The sequence below is a fragment of the Piliocolobus tephrosceles genome, chromosome 4, assembly GCF_002776525.5.
Source record: "Piliocolobus tephrosceles isolate RC106 chromosome 4, ASM277652v3, whole genome shotgun sequence".
In the NCBI taxonomy this organism is placed as follows: domain Eukaryota; kingdom Metazoa; phylum Chordata; class Mammalia; order Primates; family Cercopithecidae; genus Piliocolobus; species Piliocolobus tephrosceles.
Window position 1 is genome coordinate 106,574,314 of NC_045437.1, and position 24,720 is coordinate 106,599,033.

The following is a 24,720-nucleotide window of genomic DNA, read 5'->3' on the forward strand; positions in this document are numbered from 1 at the left end:
TGTATCCCTCCAGGTCAGCTGGCACTGGTTCATGGTGGGGCTTTCCTGTCTCTGCTATGCTTAGATAGAAGAGGTAGATAGAGACTGAGATGTGTGAGTATCTTCCTTCAGACAGGTGGCCATTAAATGCCACTGGGATATGTGTACTGGAAGTTAAAGCGGCTGCTGATTTAGAATAGAGCTAAATCAGCATACTTTGTGTAAAGTAATGACATTTTGAATATTTTTTGGGAAAATAGTTTTTATAAATGCAGGTTTGTGTGTTGGCTCTTTATTTTAGATCTGGGATCTGTCACAGATATTTTATGCCACATGATGCCCTTCTACAGCTATGACATCCCTCACACTTGTGGACCTGATCCTAAAATATGCTGCCAGTTTGATTTTAAACGGCTTCCTGGAGGCAGATTTGGTTGTCCCTGGGGAGTCCCCCCAGAAACAATACATCCTGGAAATGTCCAAAGCAGGTATGAAAATGCATATTTCATAAGACAACGTCTTGAATAAAGTAGCCACTCAGCTGCTAGTTGCTGAAGGGTTAAACAAATGGGCTTCAGTAGCCAACATTATCCTCGTTTGAAGTATTCATTCAAACCAGATCTAAAACAACTTAAAAATGCCAGAGCCTTGACTATGCCTGTTATGTGTTACATTTTAATGGAAAGTGAACATTACTAGATCAATATACAATGGATAACCTATAATACACTATTATTACCATCTCCTTTGCCCTCATTATAAAAGCCTTCTACTGTGTTTGATTGATTTCATATACTTTTGTTGATAATAAAACTTCTGTTCCCTATTGTACAAATTGGTAAGAAAAGCAATTCAACTTCAAAAACACATTTATTGAAATGGAACACATAGAGAATGTAATTATCTGTTCCCTTAATAACAATTTCAATAGTAGTGAATGCTTCCCAGCTCTGGTGTATACACATCTTTGCATCATTCTGATGTTTTTGACTTATAGTAAACTTTAATTAGGAATATTTATACTTAGATACATTTAAATAAAAATCAAAGGTATGAATCATTTCTTTAGAAGAAAATTGTGCTAATGACGGAAGCATCTCATTAAACCAACTTACATGTAGTTTCTAATATTGGTACTTTTAAGTTTAATTTCTTCACTTACAAATTAGTGTATTAAAATAAAACATTGTGGTGTAATATGAAAACATTAAACTCTGCTAGGAAAATAATATAGCCCATTAAATAAATTAAATAAATAAATTTTTGCACTATTAAATCAGTTTATTTTAAAAAGAGAAGTCACTTAAAAAATGTGTGTTAGGAAGAAGGTGAAATGAGATCTTTTTACATTCAATGAGTCCTTAGAATCACAAAGAAGATACTCTTTGTGAGCCTTTTGCTGTGGCAGACATGAAGGTGTTTTAGCATAGGAGCCTTCTTAAAGTCATGGAGCCCTTCTGTCAAAATCTGACTTTAATAGTTGTTTAGAAAAACTGCCCGAGGTTATGGATTGACTTGGTTTCATTTTCTTGGTTCCTACAGCCATGAGAACCAGTGAGGAATTCAGAACAACCTGCTTTCTAGTTAGGGTTGGGGTAAGTAGGCATAAGAGAATAAGCCAGTATATTGTGTGGCAGAAGGTATAATGAAAAGGAAGGGTTGAGTGTAGGGGCATCCTGGCCTGTGTAGGTGGGCAAATAGCTGTTTATATTTACAGGTATTTACACTACTCTCTGCTCAGGTGACCAGGGATGGGGAAGTTGTTACAAGTGAACCAGATGTTTCAGCTGGGGAGTCCCAGTGCATTCATAGTATTGTCAGCCCTTTGTTATTTTTTGGGGGGGCAGGGGAGTTGCTGCTGAGACTACCTGAGGCACATTATTGAGGAAAAGAAGGCTTTTTTATAATCCTTTTGCTATGTCATCTAACCTTTCAACAGTTGTCCCTCAGGATGATACCTTGTGCTCAGTTAGTTCCAGTGGTTCTGAAAGTGATTTCCAGCCACCTGGGGGCATACTGTTGAATGAGTCTGTATAATACTTAGAGATTTTTTCTTTTTTAACTTCTTGGCTGGGCGCAGTGGCTCATGCCTGTAATCCTAGCACTTTGGAAGGCCAAGGCAGGTGGATTGTCTGAGCTCAGGAATTCGAGACCAGCCTGGGCAACATGGTAAAACCCCGTCTCTACTAAAATACAAAAAAATTAGCCAGGCATGGTGGCGTGCACCTGTAATCCCAGCCACTCGGGAGGCTGAAGCAGGAGAATTGCTAGAACCCGGGAGGCGGAGCTTGCAGCAAGATCGCCCTACTGCACTCCAACCTGGGTGACAGAGCAAGACTTCTTCTCTAAAATAAATAAATAAACAAACTTCTTACAAGTCTTGAAATGTTAACTCTACTGGTTACCTCAGATCCATATATCACCTTGTTTTTGACCTGATGGTAAACTGAGATAAAACACAGGCATTCCAGCTCATTGGCCGCTTTCAAGCTCCCCACTTTCTTTGAGACAGATTCTTTTTCTGTCACCCAGGCTGAAGTACAGTGACACAATAGCTCACTGCAGCCTCCATCACCTGGGCTCATGCAGTTCTCCCACCTCAGCCTCCTGAGTAGCTGGGACCACAGATACATGCCACCATGCTCGACTAATTGTTTCAAAAAACTTTGTAGAGATGAAGTCTCCCTGTGTTGCCCAGGATGGTCTCAAACTCCTGGGGTCAAATGATCCTCCTGCCTCGCCCTCCCAAAGTGCTGGGATTACAGGTATGAGCCACCATGCCTGCTAGCGCTGTTCAACTTTTTAATGTCCCAAAGAAAATGAAATTTAACTATAATGTACAGATGGCATCTTTTGATATGTCCAGCTCAGCAGGTTCTTCTACTTTGCAAGTAAAGAAATATGATTCTTAGTCAAGTTCATTTTTCGTCAAGTACTATATATTTTAAGTTGGCCTTTTCTATTGACCGTCACATAATTTTATGTTTTAGGGATTTTCTTTTTCTTGGTTACAGTTAAGTTGACATTTCTTACCTGGTAAAATCAGGAGCAAATTGCATCTGTATGTTTTCAAATGTGATGTTGAGTCAATTGATCTGTTATTGGTTCACCATATATTTAGTGAGTGTCTTCTTCCTGCCAGGCATTATAGGCTGGTTACTTGGGTTTCCCAGTGTTGACACTTTCTGGACAGGCTTGAGAGTTGGGATAGATGTGAAGTGTTAAAGGCATGCCATTGACGTTTGTGATTTCTTTTCTCTATATGTGTTTTACACGTATATATGCAAGATGTTGCATATCTGATAGTAAACCCTTTTTTATGCTGGCTGCCTAGGAAATCTAGTTGGAGCTTAATTATGTCTTGTATCTATGATTTATATATTTGATTTTTTTTACTCATTTTTTTTTTTTTTTTGGTAACCTTCTTTCTATGTGGAATCTCATTCTCCATGTGTTTTTTATTGTAAGTAACCTGAAAGTGTTTTGGCAAATGTGGAATGTTAGCAAATTACTAGTAAAGATAAAGTAATGTGCTAATGCCAGAAAACTAAGCATTATATGTTACATAAGGACACTGTGGTTATATTTTGCTCACCAAGGTGTTATGTTGCTGCTAAAATTTTATATTTGCAGTGCATTTTCAGAGATTATAAATGTAAAAAGGACCATTGAGATTTAGTTAAATGTTTTTAATTTTTATAAAATGCTTCATTCCATCATTGGTGTTCTTTGAAATACTTTCATAAATTTTTATATTGTGAATTAGAATTTACTTTTGGATGATTCTTGAAGTGAAAATTGGAATACTAAGTATAAAAATACTTGTCATTTAATCACTAATTTCTTAAGCTTTGTCTTTGTAAACATTGTGAACTGCTCTGGGTTCATCCACTTGTATAATATCATTTTCACAAGCCCTTTCTCTTAGTTTGTATTCTCAGACTTTCTTAAATGATGCCCTAATTCAGTGATTTCCAAAGGATATTCTGCAGAATACTATAATAGAATATGAAATATAAAAGCTATTCCATCAAGCTATTGGTTAGAGTATAGAGAGGTAGAAACCAAAATAGCTAATTCAACTCCTAATCCTTATCTAATGGTCAGTATTGAAAATCTTGACAAATACTCAGATTATTGGTGGCAGGTGACAAGTGTGTTGATTTTTTTTCTTTAGAAGAGGAAATATGACTCTATAAAATGTTATAGATTAACATTTATTCTCTTTTGGTTCAAAGTACACCTTTTTCTGTGTTTAATCAGATAATTTTAGATTAGAGAAAGGAATATTAAGAGAAAGCAAACTTCAAAATCTGTATATGTGGGAAATCCTTATTGTCTTACTAGATAAATTATTTTAATACATGTGCTGTCTGGTATTCAATCTCTGTGACTGGGCTTTAGGAAGTCATTGGTATCCCATTTATTATATGCCAAGTTGGTATATGACCATATTTCTCCAAAGATAATCCATTGGAAACCTATGAGTTTTTCCTACTGATAAGAATTTATGAATATTTTTAAAGGATAATGAAAATTAGTATGATAGATTTTTTAAAAATCTGTCTTTAAATTATACTAACTTTGCAGGTAGATAAAATGTGCAATAATTTCTTTTAATATACTTTTGAATTTGGTTATTTCCTTTTTAATCAGTTGTCACATTCAGTTTTTCTTAGTCAAATTCATATTTTCTGGTTTTTTTTTTTTTTTTTTTTTTTAAGGGCTCGGATGCTACTAGATCAGTACCGAAAGAAGTCAAAGCTTTTTCGTACCAAAGTTCTCTTGGCTCCACTAGGAGATGATTTCCGCTACTGTGAATACACAGAATGGGATTTACAGTTTAAGAATTATCAGCAGCTTTTTGATTATATGAATTCTCAGTCTAAGTTTAAAGTTAAGGTAAGGAGAAAATATTTATGATTCCATATTTGAAGTAGAGCCTTTATTATTAAATGAGACTATAAACAGAAATCCTTAGCTTCTTTGTCCTACATCACAGTGCTTCTTAGAATATATAATTCTTGTGTAAAAGTATAATCCATTAGGAAGAAAATTATTATGTGCTATAGTTCCATATCTAATGTTGTCCTGTTCCTGTCACTGCTTGAGGATTAAAGAGGAATTTACTTTTATGTGATTGAAAATTATGTGATTGAAAATAGTTGTGATATTTAGTCTTCAGGGACGCCCTGTTTTTGTTGTTGTTTTTTCTTTAACCAACATTGAAAGTCTGTTATTTCTCTCTGACAGCTGCACCCTTGTGATTTAGTAGCATGAACATGTCATGAATTTTGCAGACAAATGTCCTATGTCCAGAGAATACACTAGCATTTGTTTTTTAAGTGAGAAGACTTCTAAAATTAAGCCTATGGTTCTTACTTTTTTTTTTTTTCTTATGGAAAATTTAAAATGTACTGTGGAGTTCTGAAAATAGCAAAAATTGTTCCCTTTCTCCCCCTATCCATGACTCAGCTACAACATTCTTCAACTCAAGACCACTTTTGTTTCAGCCATGCCCCACTGCTGTCTCATTCCTCCCCATAGGGTTATATTGAAGCCAATCTCAGATTTCATGTAGTTTCATCTATAAAGATTTCAGTATGTATCTCTAAATTATAAAGTTTCTGTTTGAAAATATAACCGTAATACCATTATCAAACCTAAAAAACTAACAGTAATTTCATGATACATATCTGGGCAGATTCAGATTTTCCTCATCTCATAAAAAACAATTCTTTTAACATACAATTTGTTTGAGTCAAAATTCAAGCAATAAATCATACATTGCATTTGATCAATAAGTTTTTTAATTACAGAATTGATTTTTTGTTGATACATAATTATATATATTTATGGGACACCTATGAATTTTGATACATGCAGAGAATGTATAATGATCAAATCAGGGTATTTAGGATATCTACCACTTCAAACTTTTATCATTTCTTTGTATTGGGACAATAGTCTTTTAAAGTCTTTTTTTGTGTGTGTGTGTTAGAGACTCTACATAAGAAGATTAATTATTCAGCGTGTTTATCATTTTGCATATTGACCTGTAAAAGTAGAACATATGTGGAAATACTATAGAAAGGAAGTGATGTTACTGTTTAGGAAATTTGAAAGCTGATGGTAAACCATAGTTTAGTAAGAATTCAAGTTTATTAAACAAACCTAAGTAATATCAAATAGATAAATAAACCTAATAAAAGATCAAGTTTATTCAGGATCATTACAGCTGAATTTTTATCAGATTATGAACTAGGATCATAGAGGTATGTTTAAATTATCCCTGTATTTTCCTGAGAGATGATGCTCATACATGAATATACGGTCAGAGGAGGGGGTTTATATATGAGTATCTTATCTGTAATTACATCTTACTAGGAAGTGGTTTTGGAGTTCATAGAAGCACCTGGTCTCCTGTCTGACTGAAAAAATTAGACCCTGATTTTATATTTTACCTATTTCCTCCTTTGCCCATTAGAAGTTTTTTTTAAAAAGTAGTTTTAAAAATTGAAGTGCCACATACATAGAATAAGTGGACAAACCATAAGTGTATATAGAATTTTGCAAGTTTAAAAGTCTTCATGTAACCATCATCCAGATTAAGGCTTAGAACTTTTATTGCCCCTCAGATCTCTTTCCAGTCATCACCAACTGCTGCAAAAGCAACCACTGCTTTCACATCTGTCACCATGATTACTGTTGCCTATTCTTGAATTTTGTATCATGGGGACTATACACATGTACTTTGTGTCTGACATTTTCGTTCCACATTATGTTTGCGAGATTCATCCATTCTGTTGCATGTAGCAGTAGTTCATTCCTTTTTAGTGCTGTATAGTGTCTCTAGTATTCATTCTTTGATGACTATACCACAGTTTATTCATTGTATTGTTACTGGGTATTTGGGATTGTCCTCAGTTTTTGTCTGTCACAAATAAGTCTGCTTTGAATATTTTGTCCATGTTTTGGTTACTTGTTATGAGTTTACGTGGGTATAAAATGGGATGCAATTTTTCGGCCATTGAGTATGCACATGTTCAGCTTTAGTATATATTGTCAAACTATTCCAAAATAGATGCATCAGTTGTTGTGTTGTATAGGAGTTTCAGTTGTTCCACACCCTTTCTTAGTTTGTATTGTCAGGATTTTTGTTTTCTATTTTTATCCTTTTGATAGATGGGATGGTTTTATTTTTTATTTCTCGCGTGGTTAATGAGGTTGAGCCTTTTTTCATATGTTTATTGCCATTTAGGTATCCTCATTTGTGAAGTACCTATTTAAGTCTTTTGATGATTTTTTAATTAAATTGGGTTGTCTGTCTTTTTCTTACTGTTTATAGCTCTTTGGTACATTTTGAATTCTATCTTTTTTCATGTAAAAGATATGCAAATGTTGTCTCCTACTATGTAGCCTGCATTTTCACTTTCTCATGCTGTCTTTTGATGGACAGAAATTTTTAATTTTAATTAATTAAATATAACTATTTTTCTTTATGTTTAGAACTTGTTCTGTTTAAGAATTTTTTGTTTATCATGTGGTTGTGAAGCTACACTCTTATGAAGCTATCCTCCAGAAGCTTTATTGTCTTGCCTTCAACATTCAGGTCTATAATCTATCTGAAATGGATTGCTGTGAATTGTGTGAGGGTAGGAATCAAGATACATTTTGGCTTATATAGATATCCAGCACCATTTATTGAAAAGATCATACTTTCTTCCACAGCACCACAGTGTTATCTTTGTCATTAATCAGGAATGAGACTGCATTTGTGTGTGGGTCTGTGTCTACACTCTCTGTTCACTTTTGTTGGTCTATTTGTCTCATCTCACACTGTCTTAATTATTAATACTACAGTTTTGTAATAGGTTTTAATATCTGATAGTAAAAGTCTTCCAGTTTTGTTCTCCTTCCCGAGATTGCATTGGTTACTCTTAGTCTTTTGTAGTTCTACATAGGTTTAGGTCATCTTTTAAATTTCTACCAAAAAAACATTGAAGGAGATTTTGATTGGGATTGCATTGAATCTTTGTTTTAATTTGAGCACAAATAACTACAATTATTGGGCCATCTAATTGATTAACAGGGTGTATTTTGTGTATTAATGCAATTGACTTTTGCATTTTAGTCTTGTATCCAGTAACTTTGTTAAATTTATTTATTATTTTTAGTTATTTGTGGATTCTTTATGGATTTGCTATGTATGAATAATGGCATATTTATGTCTTCCTTTCCAAAACTTTAGATCTTTCAATTTACTTTCTTACCATGTACGATGGCTGTGTCCTCTAGTATAATGTTGAGTAGGTGTGGTGAAAGCAGACATAATTTTCTAAGAGAGAAAACATTCATGGGTCATAATGTTAGCTGTAGAATTTTGTAGGTTTCCTTTATCAGATTATGGAATTTTCCTTATATTCTTCATTTACAGAGTGTTTTTTTCATGACCAGATACTAAATTTTATTATTTTCTTCTTCTAGGACATTGCTTTCTGTTAGGCCTTTATGTCTTGTGCAGTGATTGGACCAGTACCCCAAGATGAAAATTTGGTAGAGTATAGGGTCCACCTTAATTCATTTTCTTTCTATCCAACATTTTTGTCCCTTAAGTTCTGGCGGCTTTAGTTCTTTAATGTCTTCAGAGCTTTTTCTTTCTATAGTTTATCTAGTTATATCTGTTTCTTACGAGATACTTAAAGTTACTTTGAACTGGAAGCATACATTTATTTTCTTTTAATGAAATGGAGAATAAAAGTAAATAACTCAGTTCAGATGTTTGAAAAATTGACATAGAATAGCCAAGACAGTCATTTTGCCATTTGATCATCATTTAACTATTTTTGTAATTTTTCTTATGTGTTGTCCAGGCTGGAATGCAGTGGCATGATCTCTGCTCACTGCAGGCTCCACGTCCCGGATTCACGCCATTCTCCTGCCTCAGCCTCCCGAGTAGCTGGGACTACAGGTGCCTACCACCACGCCCGGCTAATTTTTTTGTATTTTTAGTAGAGACGGGGTTTCACTGTGTTAGCCAGGGTGGTCTCCGTCTCCTGACCTTGTGATCCACCCGCCTTAGCTTTCCAAAGTGCCAGGATTACAGGTGTGAGCCACCGTGCCCGGCCAGTTGTAAGCTTTTTACTTAGAACCCTATTCACTGTAATGTGGATAGACAGAGAAGTTATGTAATATGCTCAAAACACATGTCAGATAAGTGGTAGAGATGGAATTCAAACCTATACTATTGCTACCTTGAATCAAAATGACTTGCATTATCTGTGTTTGTGTATGTGTGTGTGTGTTTGTGTTGTATGTATGTGTGTAGGAAACAACAAAATCAGTATCTTTCTTTTAAAAGGAACACATTCCCTGTTAAATAATCTATTTATTTTTGACAGGACTGCCTTTTAATACCTGTTTACAAGATTTGGTATAGTGTTTCTTTTTGTCTTTGATTTGTAGAATAGTTTGAACTAATAAAAACAGATTTCTTACTGCTGATTTAAATAATTAGTCAGAAAGACCAGTGTGTTTAAGCAGCAGACTTGCCATCCTTATCACTCTTTGTGTTTAACTTCTACTCAGTGTTACCTACTGGTAGAGTAAGTCCATTTTTTTAAAATGACCTGCTGTTCTTAAAGTCCCTTCTCCTTCACAGAACTCAGCTGGGGGAAAAGGGAGATAGATAGAGGAGGGTATGATATATGAAATACTTTATGGCTAACAAAATTATTCTTCTAGACTTTATGGCTAATACAACTGTTATTCTAGACTTCTGGAACACTTTAATATGTCTTTTATTTTTGCTGCTGCCCTCATCTTTCATTTATCTGGATTAATCCATGCCCAAATTATTGTGCACTTTGAAATTCTAGCGATATGTAGGAGTTTTCATATTCATTGATTTGTAGATGTAAATAGCTCTTCTCTTAACTGCTGAAGTATATAAGTTTTCCCTTAGTTTAATTTGGGCCTTAATGCAAGTAAAAAAAAAAAAAAAGTCACTATTATTTTCTTCTCTGCTTCTGATTTTTACAAAATCTGAGCTATGTGTTCATCTTAACTTGGAAACACATCTTAAGTATTTATTATTAACTTTTCCTAACAGTGTAAGAAGTAAATAATTTTAAGGTAGAATGAATAATTGAAGTGCCTTTTTTTTAAACTAGATACAGTTTGGAACTTTATCAGATTTTTTTGATGCGCTGGATAAAGCAGATGAAACTCAGAGAGACAAGGGCCAATCGATGTTCCCTGTTCTAAGTGGAGATTTTTTCACTTATGCTGATCGAGATGATCATTATTGGAGTGGCTATTTTACATCCAGACCCTTTTACAAACGAATGGATAGAATCATGGAATCTCATTTAAGGTACTTTTACCTTTCTGTAGCTACATCTATTTCTTCACTTTCTTTATGTTATCATAACCTTTTTGTAGAGTTTTGCATAATATACATCATTCATGTAGTACGTTATGTAGTGTTAAGCTCTAATTAAGCACTTAATATAATTGTGAAATTTTAATGCAGTCAGAAATATGTCTCCAAACTATAATCAAATTATTACATAAGTTTTTGTTCTGGAAGAAAAAAATCGTTTATTTAATCAGATTTTTAAGGAGTTGTATTCTGCATTTTGTATTTTTCTAATTAATTTTCCTGTGTTATTTGCACACCATATTAATATTCAGTGACATCATCATGAGTGTCTGCAGGCTAGTAATCTGATGGGCTTCTCATTGGAAACATAGGTGAGCATCAAAGAAGCAAATAGGGCCTCCCAGCATTGAAATATGAGCTTCAGAGTTCACAATCCAAAACTAATGTATTTTGTATGTGGGAGAAGTTTAGACTAGGTTTCATCTCAGTTCTTACATACTTATTTGAAGCACATTTCTATAGGCACAGTTATCTGCATAGAAGAACAACATTTGAAAAAATGATGACTGGTGGGGCAAACAGTGATTGAACATGTAAATGGATACAGAGAAGACAGAAAAGTCCATAGAAAACATAAAAACACTAAACTGACACTATCCAGGACACCTTTCAATCACTAATAGAATGTTCTATTGTGATAGGTTCTATTTCTGCACTGTCCAATATGGTAGTCATTAGGCACATGTGACTATTGAGCACTTGAAATGTGCCCATTTAATTTTAATTAATTTAAATGTCAGTAGCCATGTGTGGCTATGGGTACCATATTGGAGAGCATGGTCCTAAGTAACAGAGGCTGATTGTTGATAAACTACTTCAGAGGCTCCCAAGGCTTTATCTATGTATAGACCAGTAAAGTAATTCCTTTTCATGTTGAATCTTGATGTTTGAGTTAGATTATACTTACTCTCTTTTATATACTAGTGGACATTGAGTACATTTTGGAAAGGCTTTTTATTAAAAATTACGAATTTTCTTAAGAGTTGTATTTTTATATGGTAGTGTTTTTTTATTGTTAATATTGTGCTGCTATTAAATATTACTATTTCAAAAGCCTTACCTTTTACTGTTACTTGTAATATGCCTGAAAAATATCTCATTTAAAAAAGTTATTTTCATTATTATAGATACATATTAGTTGTACATATTTATGGAGTATATGTGATATTTTGATATAAGCATACAGTATATAATCATAATAGTTTGTATATTCATCATTTATGTGTTTCAAAATAACTAAAAGTAGAATTGGAATGTTTCTAACACAAAGAAATAACTGCTTGAGGTAATGGAATATATCTTATTAAATTTAAAATAATGTTTACGTATTATAGTGTCTATCCATTCTTACCCTACAGAATATCAACCAGTTATCTTTTATACTGTTTTAAACTTTTCTGTTATAAAGTGAAGTATATTCTCAATAATGTAGAGATCCTTTTGGACCACTGAATTAGTGATTTTTAAGTGTCAAGTATTTTTTAGTGGCAAAAAGAATGTTGGTTTGTCTTCATTTATTGAACGTATTCAAGACATTGTGGTTACTGCTAGTAATTTATTTGGAAAATTCTGCTGCATTAAAACCAAAAAACCATACAATAGTTGTGACTTTCCAAATGTATTCATTTATACATAAGTTTGTCTGAAAATAGTAATGTTTCATCCCTCTGCACATTTGTAAAATGTGGATAAAATATAAAAGTATAGGGAAGACAGTATTTCCCAAATCTTCCTTTTAACATTTTAGGATATCTGGATATACATATGTACTCCTTTTAAAGCCAGGAATATTTTTTTTTTTTTAAGAGACAGAGTCTCTCTGTTGCCCAGGCTGGCATATAGTAGTGTGATCCTAGTTCACTGCAGCCTCAAACTCCTGGACTCAAGTGATCCTCCCACCTCAGCCTCATGAGTAGTTAGGACTATAGGAGCATGTCACCACACCTGGCTAAGATAGAGTCTTGCTATGTCCTCCAGGCTGGTTTTGAACTCCCGAGTTCAAGTGATTTTCCTGCCTTGGTCTCACAAGATGCTAGGATTACAGGCGTAAGCCACCATGCCCAACTGACATCCTGTTTATCATTTTTCAATTTGTATTGTTAAATTCTCCATGTTTGTTATATGTTACCATTCAAAACTGAAACTAACCCTTGCCCTTGAGCTGTTCTTGGGCCATTATATTCTGCCTCTCCTCTCCTCTGAGTGTCCCATTCACCAACTATGCCTTTCTTTTTCATGTCTCTTACTGTATATATGTGAGAGTAAATGACATTATGAAGTTCATGGTCTATGTGTGTGTTGCTCTTCGAAAGAAGAAAGGACAGAGAAATTTATCCAATTTTTCAGGTATTTTTTCATTATGTGATACATAAATAAGCCTGTCTTGCTGCCAGCAGGTACTGGCTTATTTTCCAGGATCATCTAGAACAAGGACCCCTGATACCAGTGTAGACATGGTATTCTTTGATGATTGAGAATGTAAATGCGTTATATGAGTACATTGGTCATTTTATGTGAATTATTATTACCAATATCTTTTTCATAAATTGCTTGTACTGCAATTATGGATTAAAAAATTTGGAAAGTATCGATGTCACATGTTTTAGATTATAAGCTAAAGTGTTTGTTTTAAAATAAAAATATGACTTTTATGCAATTAGGGCTGCTGAAATTCTTTACTATTTCGCCTTGAGACAAGCTCACAAATACAAGATAGATAAATTTCTCTCATCATCACTTTACACGGCACTGACAGAAGCCAGAAGGAATTTGGGACTGTTTCAACATCATGATGCTATCACAGGAACTGCAAAAGATTGGGTGGTTGTGGATTATGGTACCAGGTAATCTAATTATAGAATAATCATCTTAAAAAATCTTTAAAATTATGGGTAATAAGATTATATCTTTTGATGAAGTTGTTAGTGCATATCAAACCACTTTAACAATGATATCCCTCGTAAGTATTACTATAACAAAACAGCACCGATATTCAAATATTTTTTAAGAAATCTGTTGACAAAATCCTAGCTGCGCCAACTATTTATTGCAGTGCATTTCTGCAAATAGGGTAGTAAAATGTTATTACTACTGTTTAAAGCTGATCCTATTTTCTTCTAAATACAATGTGGTGATTGGGGTTATCTTCTTGACCAAGGACTTGGCATCAAATAAAACATAGTTATAATCTAGAGAGATAAAGATTCCTACTTCATTGTATGTCAGTTTAATCTCATCCTATTTCATATCCAGTTGTACTTGTATATATATATTTTTAAGAGGTACATTGACATAATAAGCTGAGAATCATAGCCAGGAAAGAAAAAGACCTATAAACCTTATCATGTATGGATTATATAAACCACTGGGAATGAGAAAGGATGAGCTGGGTGTTGATATTAAAGCCATCTTTAACTCATTGAAGGGCTGTCAGATGGGCGAGGGAGTAGAAGCTAAGTTATTTCTGTATTAAAGAATTTGAACACCATGGAATACTATGCAGCCATAAAAAAGGATGAGTTTGCGTCCTTTGTAGGGACATGGATGCAGCTGGAAACCATCATTCTTAGCAAACTATCACAAGAAGAGAAAACCAAACACCGCATGTTCTCACTCATAGGTGGGAACTGAACAATGAGATCACTTGGACTCGGGAAGGAGAACATCACACACCGGGGCCTATCATGGGGAGGGGGGAGGGATTGCATTGGGAGTTATACCTGATATAAATGATGAATTGATGGGTGCTGACGAGTTGATGGGTGCAGCACACCAACATGGCACAAGTATACATATGTAACAAACCTGCACGTTATGCACATGTACCCTAGAACTTAAAGTGTAATAAAAAAAAAAAAAGAAGAAGAATTTGAACAATGAGTATAAGCATGGTCTGAGATAACAGAGGACTTGGCAAACAGAGCTTCCTAATAATGGGGAAGAAATCTTACCTTTTGTAATAGGGAGTTCTCTATCCTCATGCCAGACTTTGGATGACCATTCATTCATTAGGATCAGTGAGGTGGGGATTCCTAGATTGGGGAAGTTTTGACTATTTTATTTACTATAGTTTAGACTATTATTCCTGTTTTTTTTTTTTTTTTTTATCAACAGTGTTGTGCTTTGATAATATTTTAAAGTCATTTAAAATATACTGTGATTTTCTTAAAGAATAGATTTAAAAAGTGAATATCTTTATTACTACTCCTTGATGAGAAAAGCATGTACAACACATAAAATCAATGTTAAAAAATTGACTCACGACTTATATTACTAATTGTAGTAAATGTTAATTAAATTTTTAGTTGCAATATTTTGACTGGCTTTCTAGAAATTGGGGGAAAAAGATATTCTTGGGGTTTCATTAGTTGATTTCAGTCCTTAAAAAAAACATTCAAAGTAGTATCTTGAATATCTTCTCCATTTTTTAATGGCAAGTATGTTTGACACCCACCTATTGAGGTTGATCTAGGCTTAAAGTAGAAAATGCTCATTAGATGATAAAGATGGTATTTTTCCCACAGAAAGCATTTTTGAAAGTAAGGTCAGATCCTCCATTTTTCCTTCTCACCTGCTCCTGGCCTGCTTGGTTTGTTGAGAGTTTTAAAGTGAGACTGCTTAGAATCAGACCAGGGCAGCGCTCCTAAGAGGACATGGAAAAGTCATTTTCTTACACTGCCCACTTGCTGTCTCTGGCTGTCATATTGAAAGAGATTTGCTTGCAGGTCATTGAGCTTTGGCTACAGAACATTTTTTGTATCATGACCTGTCTGGAAGAGCTATCCTCCACAGGTTTTGTGTTGCTTTTGGCTTATAAAAACTTCCCTGTGCAGAATTGCATGTTAGAGAAGAAAAGGCAGTAATTCTGAAACTGTACTTGGCATTTGTAAATTTGCTATGTAAGTACTTCACACTTCATTGAAAAGTCATAAACAATTACTAAATCATTAGCACAGACATTTTAAGGAGGAAATTTCAAAACACAAGTTAGAGAATTATTAACAAAGAGGTAGTTAGTACTGGGTGTTCTCTTGAACTTGGACTGATGACTACTATTCATTCAGATTTGGCAGAAATGTCACTGTGAACAAGTGTATGAATTAGTGGTGCATTTGGCTGTGAGTAATAGCAACCAGAAACAGAATAAATCCTGTCCTGCTTATTTTTATGTCATATGAAAAAAATCTGTAGACAACTGGTTCTGGTATGGCAGCTCTGTAGTGTCATCAGGCATTCAGGCCCTTCTTTCTCCTCTGCCATAGTAGGGGGAATCTGAGAGCATGCTATTAACAATAGATCGAATGTGTGTATAGTTATAAACTGAAAAGCAAGAATACATCATGGCATATTTGGAGATTAATTCTAACCATGGCATAAAAAAATGAATTGGATTGGGGCAATGTTTGTAATAGACAGTCAGCTTAAAAGTATTAATAGATAATGTGGCTTATGTAGAAGGGAAGAAGAAATGGTAATGATGTCATTTAGAGAAATGTTTTAGAATTCCGCTAATTATTCCTAACTAGTAATTAAGGTAGGTGGGAGAAAACGGAAGACAGGGTGAGCGTGAGGGTCCTAAAATGTAGACAACCTATATAGTAGCAGACATGCTAACATCTCCTTAATACGACAGCCATGACAGCAAACTAGGAACCTGTGATTCCCAAGTGACTTTTCCTGAACCGTATTTCGTATTAATAGGATAAGTGCATGTTCAGAAATTAGAGGCCCTGAAAAAAATCCCATATTAATGAAATATTGAAACATTTAGAATTTTGTTTTACCCAGTGTTTCCCAAATGCACTGTGTTTCATTTTGTTTTGTTTTAAACAAAACAGCTCTATACATCCTGAGAAAACACTGGGGAGTGATATATTGTAGTCTTTAGTACTCATCCTATGAGAAGGCTTCATGTGTGCCTTTAGGATGCAAACGTTGATTCCTGGCTTTTACTCAGTTTAATTAGGACTCTTTAATACATCTGTGGTTTTAGGTGGTAGAGAACATGACTTTCACTCTGCAGATTCAGGCTGCCTAATAAAGATTGCCCTGTAGACAATAGAAAGCAACTTAGGTTGAGGGTCTTATTGTCATAACTGAACAATATTCATTCATATGGTGTTTTAGTATGGTGAAAACACTTAACACTGTCTAGGAAAACATTGGAGTATATTGGGAAATTTAATTGAATTATGGCATGAACTCAAAACCATAAGATTTTAGCATTAAAATTATAGATTTGCCATGTAAATGTATTTAATTAATAACATTGATCATGGTCACTTACATCTCTGAAGGAAATATTAATACTCTGCAAAAAAGAAGTTAACTTCTTTTACAGGTTTTTTTGTTGTTGTTGCATGACAGCAAAAATGTTTTTAAGGCATAGATCCAAAGTTGCTTTCTGTATTAGAAAAAATAACATAATTGAAAATGTGATTAGCGAGGATTTTCTACATAGTTCTCCAATATGAATTTGCCTATGGATGCCTGGTCTGTAAAGCCTTCAAGAAACATAACTGAATTAGGAAAAAAAAAAAAAATCTTCAAGCAAGTTCCTTTTTTCCATGAGTAGTGCTTCAGGAGTAGCTGGTGATATACTGAGGATGTATTTCAGAATTGGTCTGGAATCAATAGACTTGATTCCTTAGACATAAAAATACGATTTGAATATAGTTAGTAATTTCAGTGACCAAAAAAATTAACAGGGATGAAGATGATTTCATTATTCACATCTGTCAAAAACTCTTGTCCTCCTGGTTCTCTTGAACAAGAACATGAAACTAAATTAAACAAAGTATCTATTTTAATTCTTGGGATATAACTTGTATACTAATTGAATTTTCTTCTTGTGAGCTGAATTATCTCATGTTTTTATTCATTGTTAAAACCCTTGTTAGAACTTTTTCTAAAGTAGCAAGTCATGTTTTTTTTGGTAGAATGCCTCAGAGTTATTGGGGTGATCCTACTGGACATTATTATTTGGTACAATATTCATAGAAAGTATATGTAGTTTGAGTATGTATGTGTTTCAGGTGTGTCCAGAAAGCTTTCAGTTTTAAATGCATTCTTGTTAGTTATATCTTCTGATTAACCATTTTTCTAAGTACTTAGTTCTGGGGGAAAAAGGAGCAGGTTTGTCATAGATTCGTTATAGGTTTCACTTTGAATGCAAGATGAAGATACTGGTGGTTTGGCCATTATTAATGAAACTGAAAATATTGTATGCAGATTTTTAAATTATTTCTCAGACTAATAAAATTTTTGGTTTACAGACTTTTTCATTCATTAATGGTTTTGGAGAAGATAATTGGAACTTCTGCATTTTTTCTTATTTTGAAGGACAAACTCACATATGACTCTTACTCTTCTGATACCTTCCTGGAGATGGTTAGTGATTTCATCTATGGTCATCATAAAAATATGTGATTTCATTGTTCTTGCATTAGCAAAGAGGATGAAAAGCTTAATGAAGAGAGACATTGAAATACAATTTTTTGTACAGTATTTGAAAGAATTTTTATCGCTTAATATAAATTACCTGTATGTTCATCTTTTCTATAAATATTTCAAACTATGTGAAATATATGGGGGTTTAGAACACTATTAAGATGTTAGTAAGGCAACTGGGCATTATAATTAGTTGTTTTGCTTGGCTTTAATTAGAAACCCCTTGATATTTAAATTTTTATAAGTTCTTAATCTGTTTTTGCTAAACTTGAATTTGAATGGTCTTCTGGTTTCAGGATGAGTCCGTGAAGTGTTAAGTAAAATTTAAAAATTGCTCTTCATTTTTATAGGATTTGAAACAAAAATCACAAGATTCTCTGCCACAAAAAAATATAATAAGGCTGAGTGCGGAGCCAAGGTAAATTCATAATTTCTTACAAATGTTTACCACTTTCTGGCTTAATAGTTTTGGGTTTTATGGTTCTGGTTTTTAGTTAGCATGTATTTTGAGGCAATCAATTTATTAATTAGAAAATTCCTAAAAAATGGATTTTCTTTCATAACTGTGTTATAGTCAGGCTAATAGCTAACAGTGATTAGTACATTGACTGCTGAATAAACTATTATAACAATATTTCTCACAGATACAAGGTATAGCATGATAAATATGTAGCTTATAAAACATTTTCTTATCTCTGTAAAATTAATTTCAGATTATATCTTTTTTTGATTAACCTTTCATTTAACTACCTTGTCTTCATTAATCCCTGATCCTATTTTTGAATGAAAGAAGAAACTCTATTATTATTAGAAGATCAAGGTTTCTACTGTAAATTGTTCATTAGATAACTGTCATTTTGCTTGTGAAACAGCCTTGTTTTAGCACTGTTGATTTATGCTGAAGTAAATGGGAAGGGTGTTCAGTGACCTTAAACCAGAGCATTTAATTGGTGGCTACCTAATAATTATAAAGAAATGTGTTATGTTTTATTGGTATTTCTTTAAACAGCAAGTTATCTGTTTTTAATAACCAAATATTTCTTGGTCATTTCCCAGTTGACCCAGGCACACAGTGGTTATTTTTTGTAATATAACCTTTAACTGTCAGAATTGAGATATTTAGTACCCCCTCTTACCAATTACAGGATAAAAAAAATAATTTCAAAGAGTAATTCATCATTTCAATTAAATGTATTTTATTAAAGTTATTTTAAAATGAATGAAAATATAGAGAATTTATAGTTGCTAGTAAAGTTGAGACTTTTTGTTAAGCATAGACTAAAACCTTAGTCGTCTAAATTTCTTTAGTAAGTAGAGACATAAGATACATACAGCTTATTCCATAGAATAAGATAATAAGTTTTTTTATTGTAGTAATACTAATGTTCTCTGTAACACGGCACAAGCCTTAGGAGCTTTCAGATTGCCAGGTCGTAGTTAGGATGAAAGGATAATGACACTGAAAGAAATATTACTTATAAAATTACAAAATGTTCTTTGTCTTAAAATAAGTTATGTTTTGATGCATTTGCGGTTATATACCTGTTCCTTAAATATTGTGTTCCTAGTAATCTCTGGCATTAGTAAATCTATTTGTTTTACTAAATAGTTAATCTATTTTGTTTAACTAAAAAGTTAATCTCATCTATTAACTTTTCTTTCTTTTTATATTTTGGTGGAGGAACATCTTTGTTTTTGCTGGTTATAAGAATAATATATGCTGCTGTAAGTGATTTGTGCCCCACCTCTGGGTGCTTTTATGGTAGGTGGGGTGAGGCAGGGCTGGAACTATAATTTAATAGGTCAGAGGAAAAGATGTTCCCTTTAGTTTCTCTCCTTCCTTTATTGTCTTTGCCTTAGCAAGTAGTAATTAATAATTTTGCCTTTCTAATGCCAGATAAGAAAGTTAGGAAATATAGTATATTAATGAAAGAGAAAAATATTTTTAAGCTTTCATATTGAGGAGTTTTAACTACAGGTAAACATAAATGGAATTTTGGGGGCTATTAGTTAAATGATTGTTTTTTGATGTTTCTTTTTAAATAGTTTTTATTTAAGGAGTATAGTGTTTATCTTCCTATTACTTCTTTACAATTCTTTTTTATCAAATATTGACTTTCCTATTTCTGTAGGTAGGTAAATTAGGAATACTTCTGATTGGCAGATTCTTATTTATTTTTATGCTTATTATCCATTTTGTAGGTTAGGGCTTCTTAGATTTTAGGTTTTAAAATCTATATTTTACTTGTTAGCTGCAAATTATTTTAGTTACTGATCTCTCAGTAAAAATGGATGAATAATGAAGGAATGATAGTGTCCTTTAAAATGGAAAAATTTGGTAGTTTTATTTAGCAGGCACTGAAAGTAAAGTAATTGCCCTTTTCAGTTTTTAAATTGGAAGTTTTAGTGGTGTGTTTATGAGTCTTTCTCATATTCTTCATGAGTCTTCTTTAATGTTCTAAGGGTTGGCTTTATTTTAGTTATAGACTCAGTTCCTATTTGAGTAACAAACTATTTAAATAAACCATGCATTCTCAGTGGGGGAGATATTCTTTCCAAGAGAGTAAAAATTGGTTTTTTGGGGATTCAAAGAAAATCTTATTCTTTTTAATATATAAAGCACAGATATAGTACATAACAGGTAAACAGTTTGTGTGTGGCATTAAAATGGTATGTGGGTGATTAGTAAATGTCTAAAAAGAGTCATTAGGGCGGTGATAATGTAAAAAAGATTGAGAAATACTAACTTAAACCCATAGAATATAAATAATCATGTAAATTTGATCATGCTGTTGGCAATATTAGTTATAGCAATAAACCTAACATAACTTACTTTGTGAGTATTTAAAAAGTAGTCCATGATCTGTTTAAAGTGACATTAGTACATGTTGATATGCCTAATTTAGTTTACACAATTATATGAGCTATATCATGTGTGGATTCATAATTTTTGTATAGAAAACAGATACTTCAGAATATCAACTTAAGATATAAAAAGTGCTTAATTCCAGAAAAGCCCTCCCATAACCTATTGCCTTTGGCTTGTCTAATGGTTCTCCCTGGATGACCTCCCAGCACCAATAATTTAATTTCCTCTGATTTTTCTCCATACATGCTTTCCTTTTGGATGCCAGTCTTGATTAAGAGTATTATTATCTTTTTAGTTATCTAGGTTCTGAAACCCCAGAACCTACTTTGACCTCTACCTTCTATTATTCCTTAAATTTTATCAGTTTGGGAGTTTTTTTCTTTTCATCTGTGAAATGCATCTTCTTTTTTCCTGTCACTTTTTGATTCTATGCCATACTTCATGCTTGAATTACTTCAACACTTTCTTACCTTTTTGTCTTCAACTTCCCTGTGCCCCTAATTTATTACATGAAGTTATCAGAGGAAACTAGCAAAAAACAGAGCTCTGAGAAAGTCACTTCTAAATTTAACATTCTCTAGGTACTTCTTACCTGCTGAGGAAAGTCTGACCTGAAGGTCAAATGTTTTAGTAGACTATTGCCTAACAAACTACTCTGAAACTTAATGTCTTAAATACAGTGTATTATATTTCCCATGTTTCTGTAGAGAACTGCTGGGCAGTTCTTGCTTGGGGTCTCTCATACCATTGCAGGCAATTGGAGATTGGGAATGGAGTTCCCCAGAGATTTGACTGGGCTCAGTGTGCAAGAGGGCTCACTCACATTACTGAAAGTTAATGCTCCCTGTTGACTGAGGGTTCAGTTGGAGCTGTTAGCTGCCAATGCCTACACATGGCCTCTCCATATGACTTGGGCTTCTCTAACCATAGTGGCTGGTTCTAAGAGGGAGTATCTTAAGATTGAAAGTCTCAGAAGTGAGTTTTCTGGGTAGAAACAGCAAGACTTCTTAAGACCTAGCTTTGGAAGTCCTAGAAGGCCAATTTCATTACATTCTCTTGGCCAAGGAAGGTTAGCCAAGATTCAAGGGGAGGGAATTACTCTCCATTTCTTGATGTGAGGAGTACGTATAGAAAGCAAAGGGAATGATGGTAGTCATCTTTGGAGACTAGCTGTGACAGTTCACCTATAGGCTACCTCAGTTCATATACCTTTCATGTACAGAGTAACCTCACCCACCTCCCAAGATGCCCAATGTCTCATCCCATTACACTGTTAGCCCCAAATTTCTACCTAGATCAGGCCAAAATGGGTCACTCATGGCTGACAGTTAATACTGGCTTGTTTCTTCCGCTATAATTATTTAAAGTTAATCACACTGGATTGTAAACTCCTTGAGAGTAGGAATTATTTCTTTGATTATTTCTAGCATCATGCCTGTGGTATTGTATGCAACGTAGTAAGAATAATACAGATTCATTGAAATATATTTAAATATTGACTGAAGAGAATATTAATCTTCAGACACCAGATATACGTAGAACATGGTTCACATTCTATGTGAAAATGTAGTATCCTGGTATATATTCTCCCCAGGTATTTCTTTGGTCTCATATTTGGAGGTTGGGTGCCAGAGTGCTTCCAAGTAAACTTTAAGTACTACTACAAATAAAGATAAACAATAATTCGATAAAGCTTGGAATTTGTATAACTGTCCTTTTAAGATTTTAGTTTTGTACCATGAGACCTGAAAAATTTCAGATTGCATCTCAGCATCATTGCATTCTTACAGCGTTAACTTCATTGAGATTGAATTTTGGGTGGCTGTTCAGAATGGATGGATATAAAAGATAGTTCCAAATAGCTGATTGAATTGGCTTTATCAGATTGGTTTTCATATGTAAGACTTATTGTTATTATTGACATAGCCTGATTCTTCATTTTGTATTTTTAATATTATTATTGTAAACAATTCTTCTGGCAGTAATTATCTATTAGTTTAATGGGATTCAAGGCTTTAGGTGAGTTTTTTTTCTTTTGTTATGTTATCAACTTATTTTTATACCAAATAAGAATGTGTCTTAGAAAATATCTAATATCTCTAACCAGTTGTTTACACATAAGTTTTAAATGAAGAAGCCAAGCTCACAACCTTATTTTTATTGTTTGGAAATGGAATTTCTAGGAAAATAGAATTCTAACCACTCGGATTGTTGCAGCATTATTTGATAGAGGCATTTGGAGCTTAAGGGCAGAAGTGAGATTCCATGACTTGAAAAGGCAGCTCTGGTCTGAGAAGTGAGTCTGGTGAAAGAGCTGTCAGTGTACAGAGGGAGCGTACTTTGTGCTCACCTGTGGAGGAGATGGAAGAGTGTTAACCACGATAATTAGTCCAGGAACTGTCCTTAATAGCTCATGGATTATGATGGTTTAAGCTTAAATTTTGACATGTACTAGAAAACTAGTATATAGAAATGTCTTTCTATTAGTTAACAGAAAAATGAGTGTAAAATGTCAGATTAAAGGTTTTCTTTCTTGAAAATGGTTGGCTATATTTTTTAATTATCCTAAAATAATTCAAGTCAAAAATAGAATATAGGATTTGACATCCTGGACCCTCTCCAGCTTCTATTATTTTGAGAAAAGCTGAGATATCTTTACCTTTTAAATAAAGCTGCTTTGAACTTTTCTTTTGATGAGGGAATTAGTAACTGATGGTCCTAGAGACTTTTAAACACATAAAAACTAAGCTATTCTGTGTTCCAGTCTAGTTTAGGTATATCTGGGCATTAATAGCACAGTGTATTTATGAATTTTATTGGATCTGAAGGATGAGTTTATAAACCCTCCTCTAGGATGCTTTTCTATTTAAATATAAAATTGCTTGTAAAAGATATTTGTATGTTTTCACCTATGTTCTGTCTCTGTTATGTGTTAACTTTGATTTTTTCAAGGTATAGGCTGGCTAGTTCCCTGATTATCCAGAAGCACTTTTCATCTTGTCTATAGTCTGCTGGGGTGTTTTCAGAAAGGATGCTTTATCCAGAAGACTGAGTAGAATATATTGTATTATGTAAACAACCAAAAGTTTCTTAAGGAATTCAAGGTACCTGCAAGATGCTACATAAGTTAATTTTATGTTGAAAATTGTTTGCATTGACTAGTGGTTGGTACTAGTGTTGGAGCAGTCAGGGCTCGGTAGCAATACAAAATAATCTTATTTGGTGTTTGCCATTCTAATTCAGTCATCACGGGATTACATTTTGCCTATTTTTCAAGAAAATATAAAGGTCTCTTGGGGAGGAAATGAAGAGAAAAGGCCCCACCTTTGTTCCAGTTCCCCCCACCCTTAGCATTTCTATTTATTTTATGACATCGGGAATGATGAGTATTAATTCCTGAAATACTGTTTCAACCTCACATTGACTGAAATGAAATAACATCTATTATATTAAAAAAAAGTTGACACTTCCAATTTACGTGATGGCTGACTAGAGGCCATGAGACTGACTCTCGGTTTCCCCTTAAAACTCATATGAAAATGTAGAAGATGATGAACAATTGTAGGAATACCAAAACCTTGGCTTGACAGTCAATGTATTGCCACAATCTAAGATGTCCATGAACTACAAAGCTGATAGAACTGGTCTGAAAAATGCAATTACTTGCTGATTAATGATAAGCAGTTCAAAATAAAAGCAACCTGCATGTCTTTTAAAGCAAGTATGAAGAATGATTCCTTTTCCTTTTCATAATGTCTATCCCCAAGGCTTTGAAATTCTGGGATTATATTAACTAGAAAGTGAACAAATATTTTTCTATTGGAAGAGTGCTACTTTTGAGGCTATTAGCAAGTTATATAGCTTTTGTTTTGTTTTTCTTCTTCCTCCCTGACTAAGGTCTCTGTTGACCAATCTTCATTTAATTGACCAACTAGATCAACTGATTCTTTTCATTCCTTTTCAGTGCCCATGGCAATGT

At 33.6% G+C, this 24,720-nt stretch overlaps 1 protein-coding gene across 3 annotated transcripts in view; it reads left to right on the top strand.

Moving 5' to 3' along the window:
- The window catches only part of MAN2A1 (mannosidase alpha class 2A member 1), a 173,311-nt gene that overhangs the window by 75,667 nt on the left and 72,924 nt on the right, over positions 1 to 24,720 (top strand). For all 3 annotated transcript variants that reach the window (XM_023212261.2, XM_023212260.2, XM_023212262.1), the window contains 6 exons: positions 281 to 467; positions 4,704 to 4,881; positions 10,152 to 10,354; positions 13,084 to 13,266; positions 17,698 to 17,812; positions 18,223 to 18,290. In XM_023212261.2, coding sequence (XP_023068029.1) covers positions 281 to 467; positions 4,704 to 4,881; positions 10,152 to 10,354; positions 13,084 to 13,266; positions 17,698 to 17,812; positions 18,223 to 18,290 — 934 coding nt within the window. The remainder of the gene's footprint in view (positions 1 to 280; positions 468 to 4,703; positions 4,882 to 10,151; positions 10,355 to 13,083; positions 13,267 to 17,697; positions 17,813 to 18,222; positions 18,291 to 24,720) is intronic.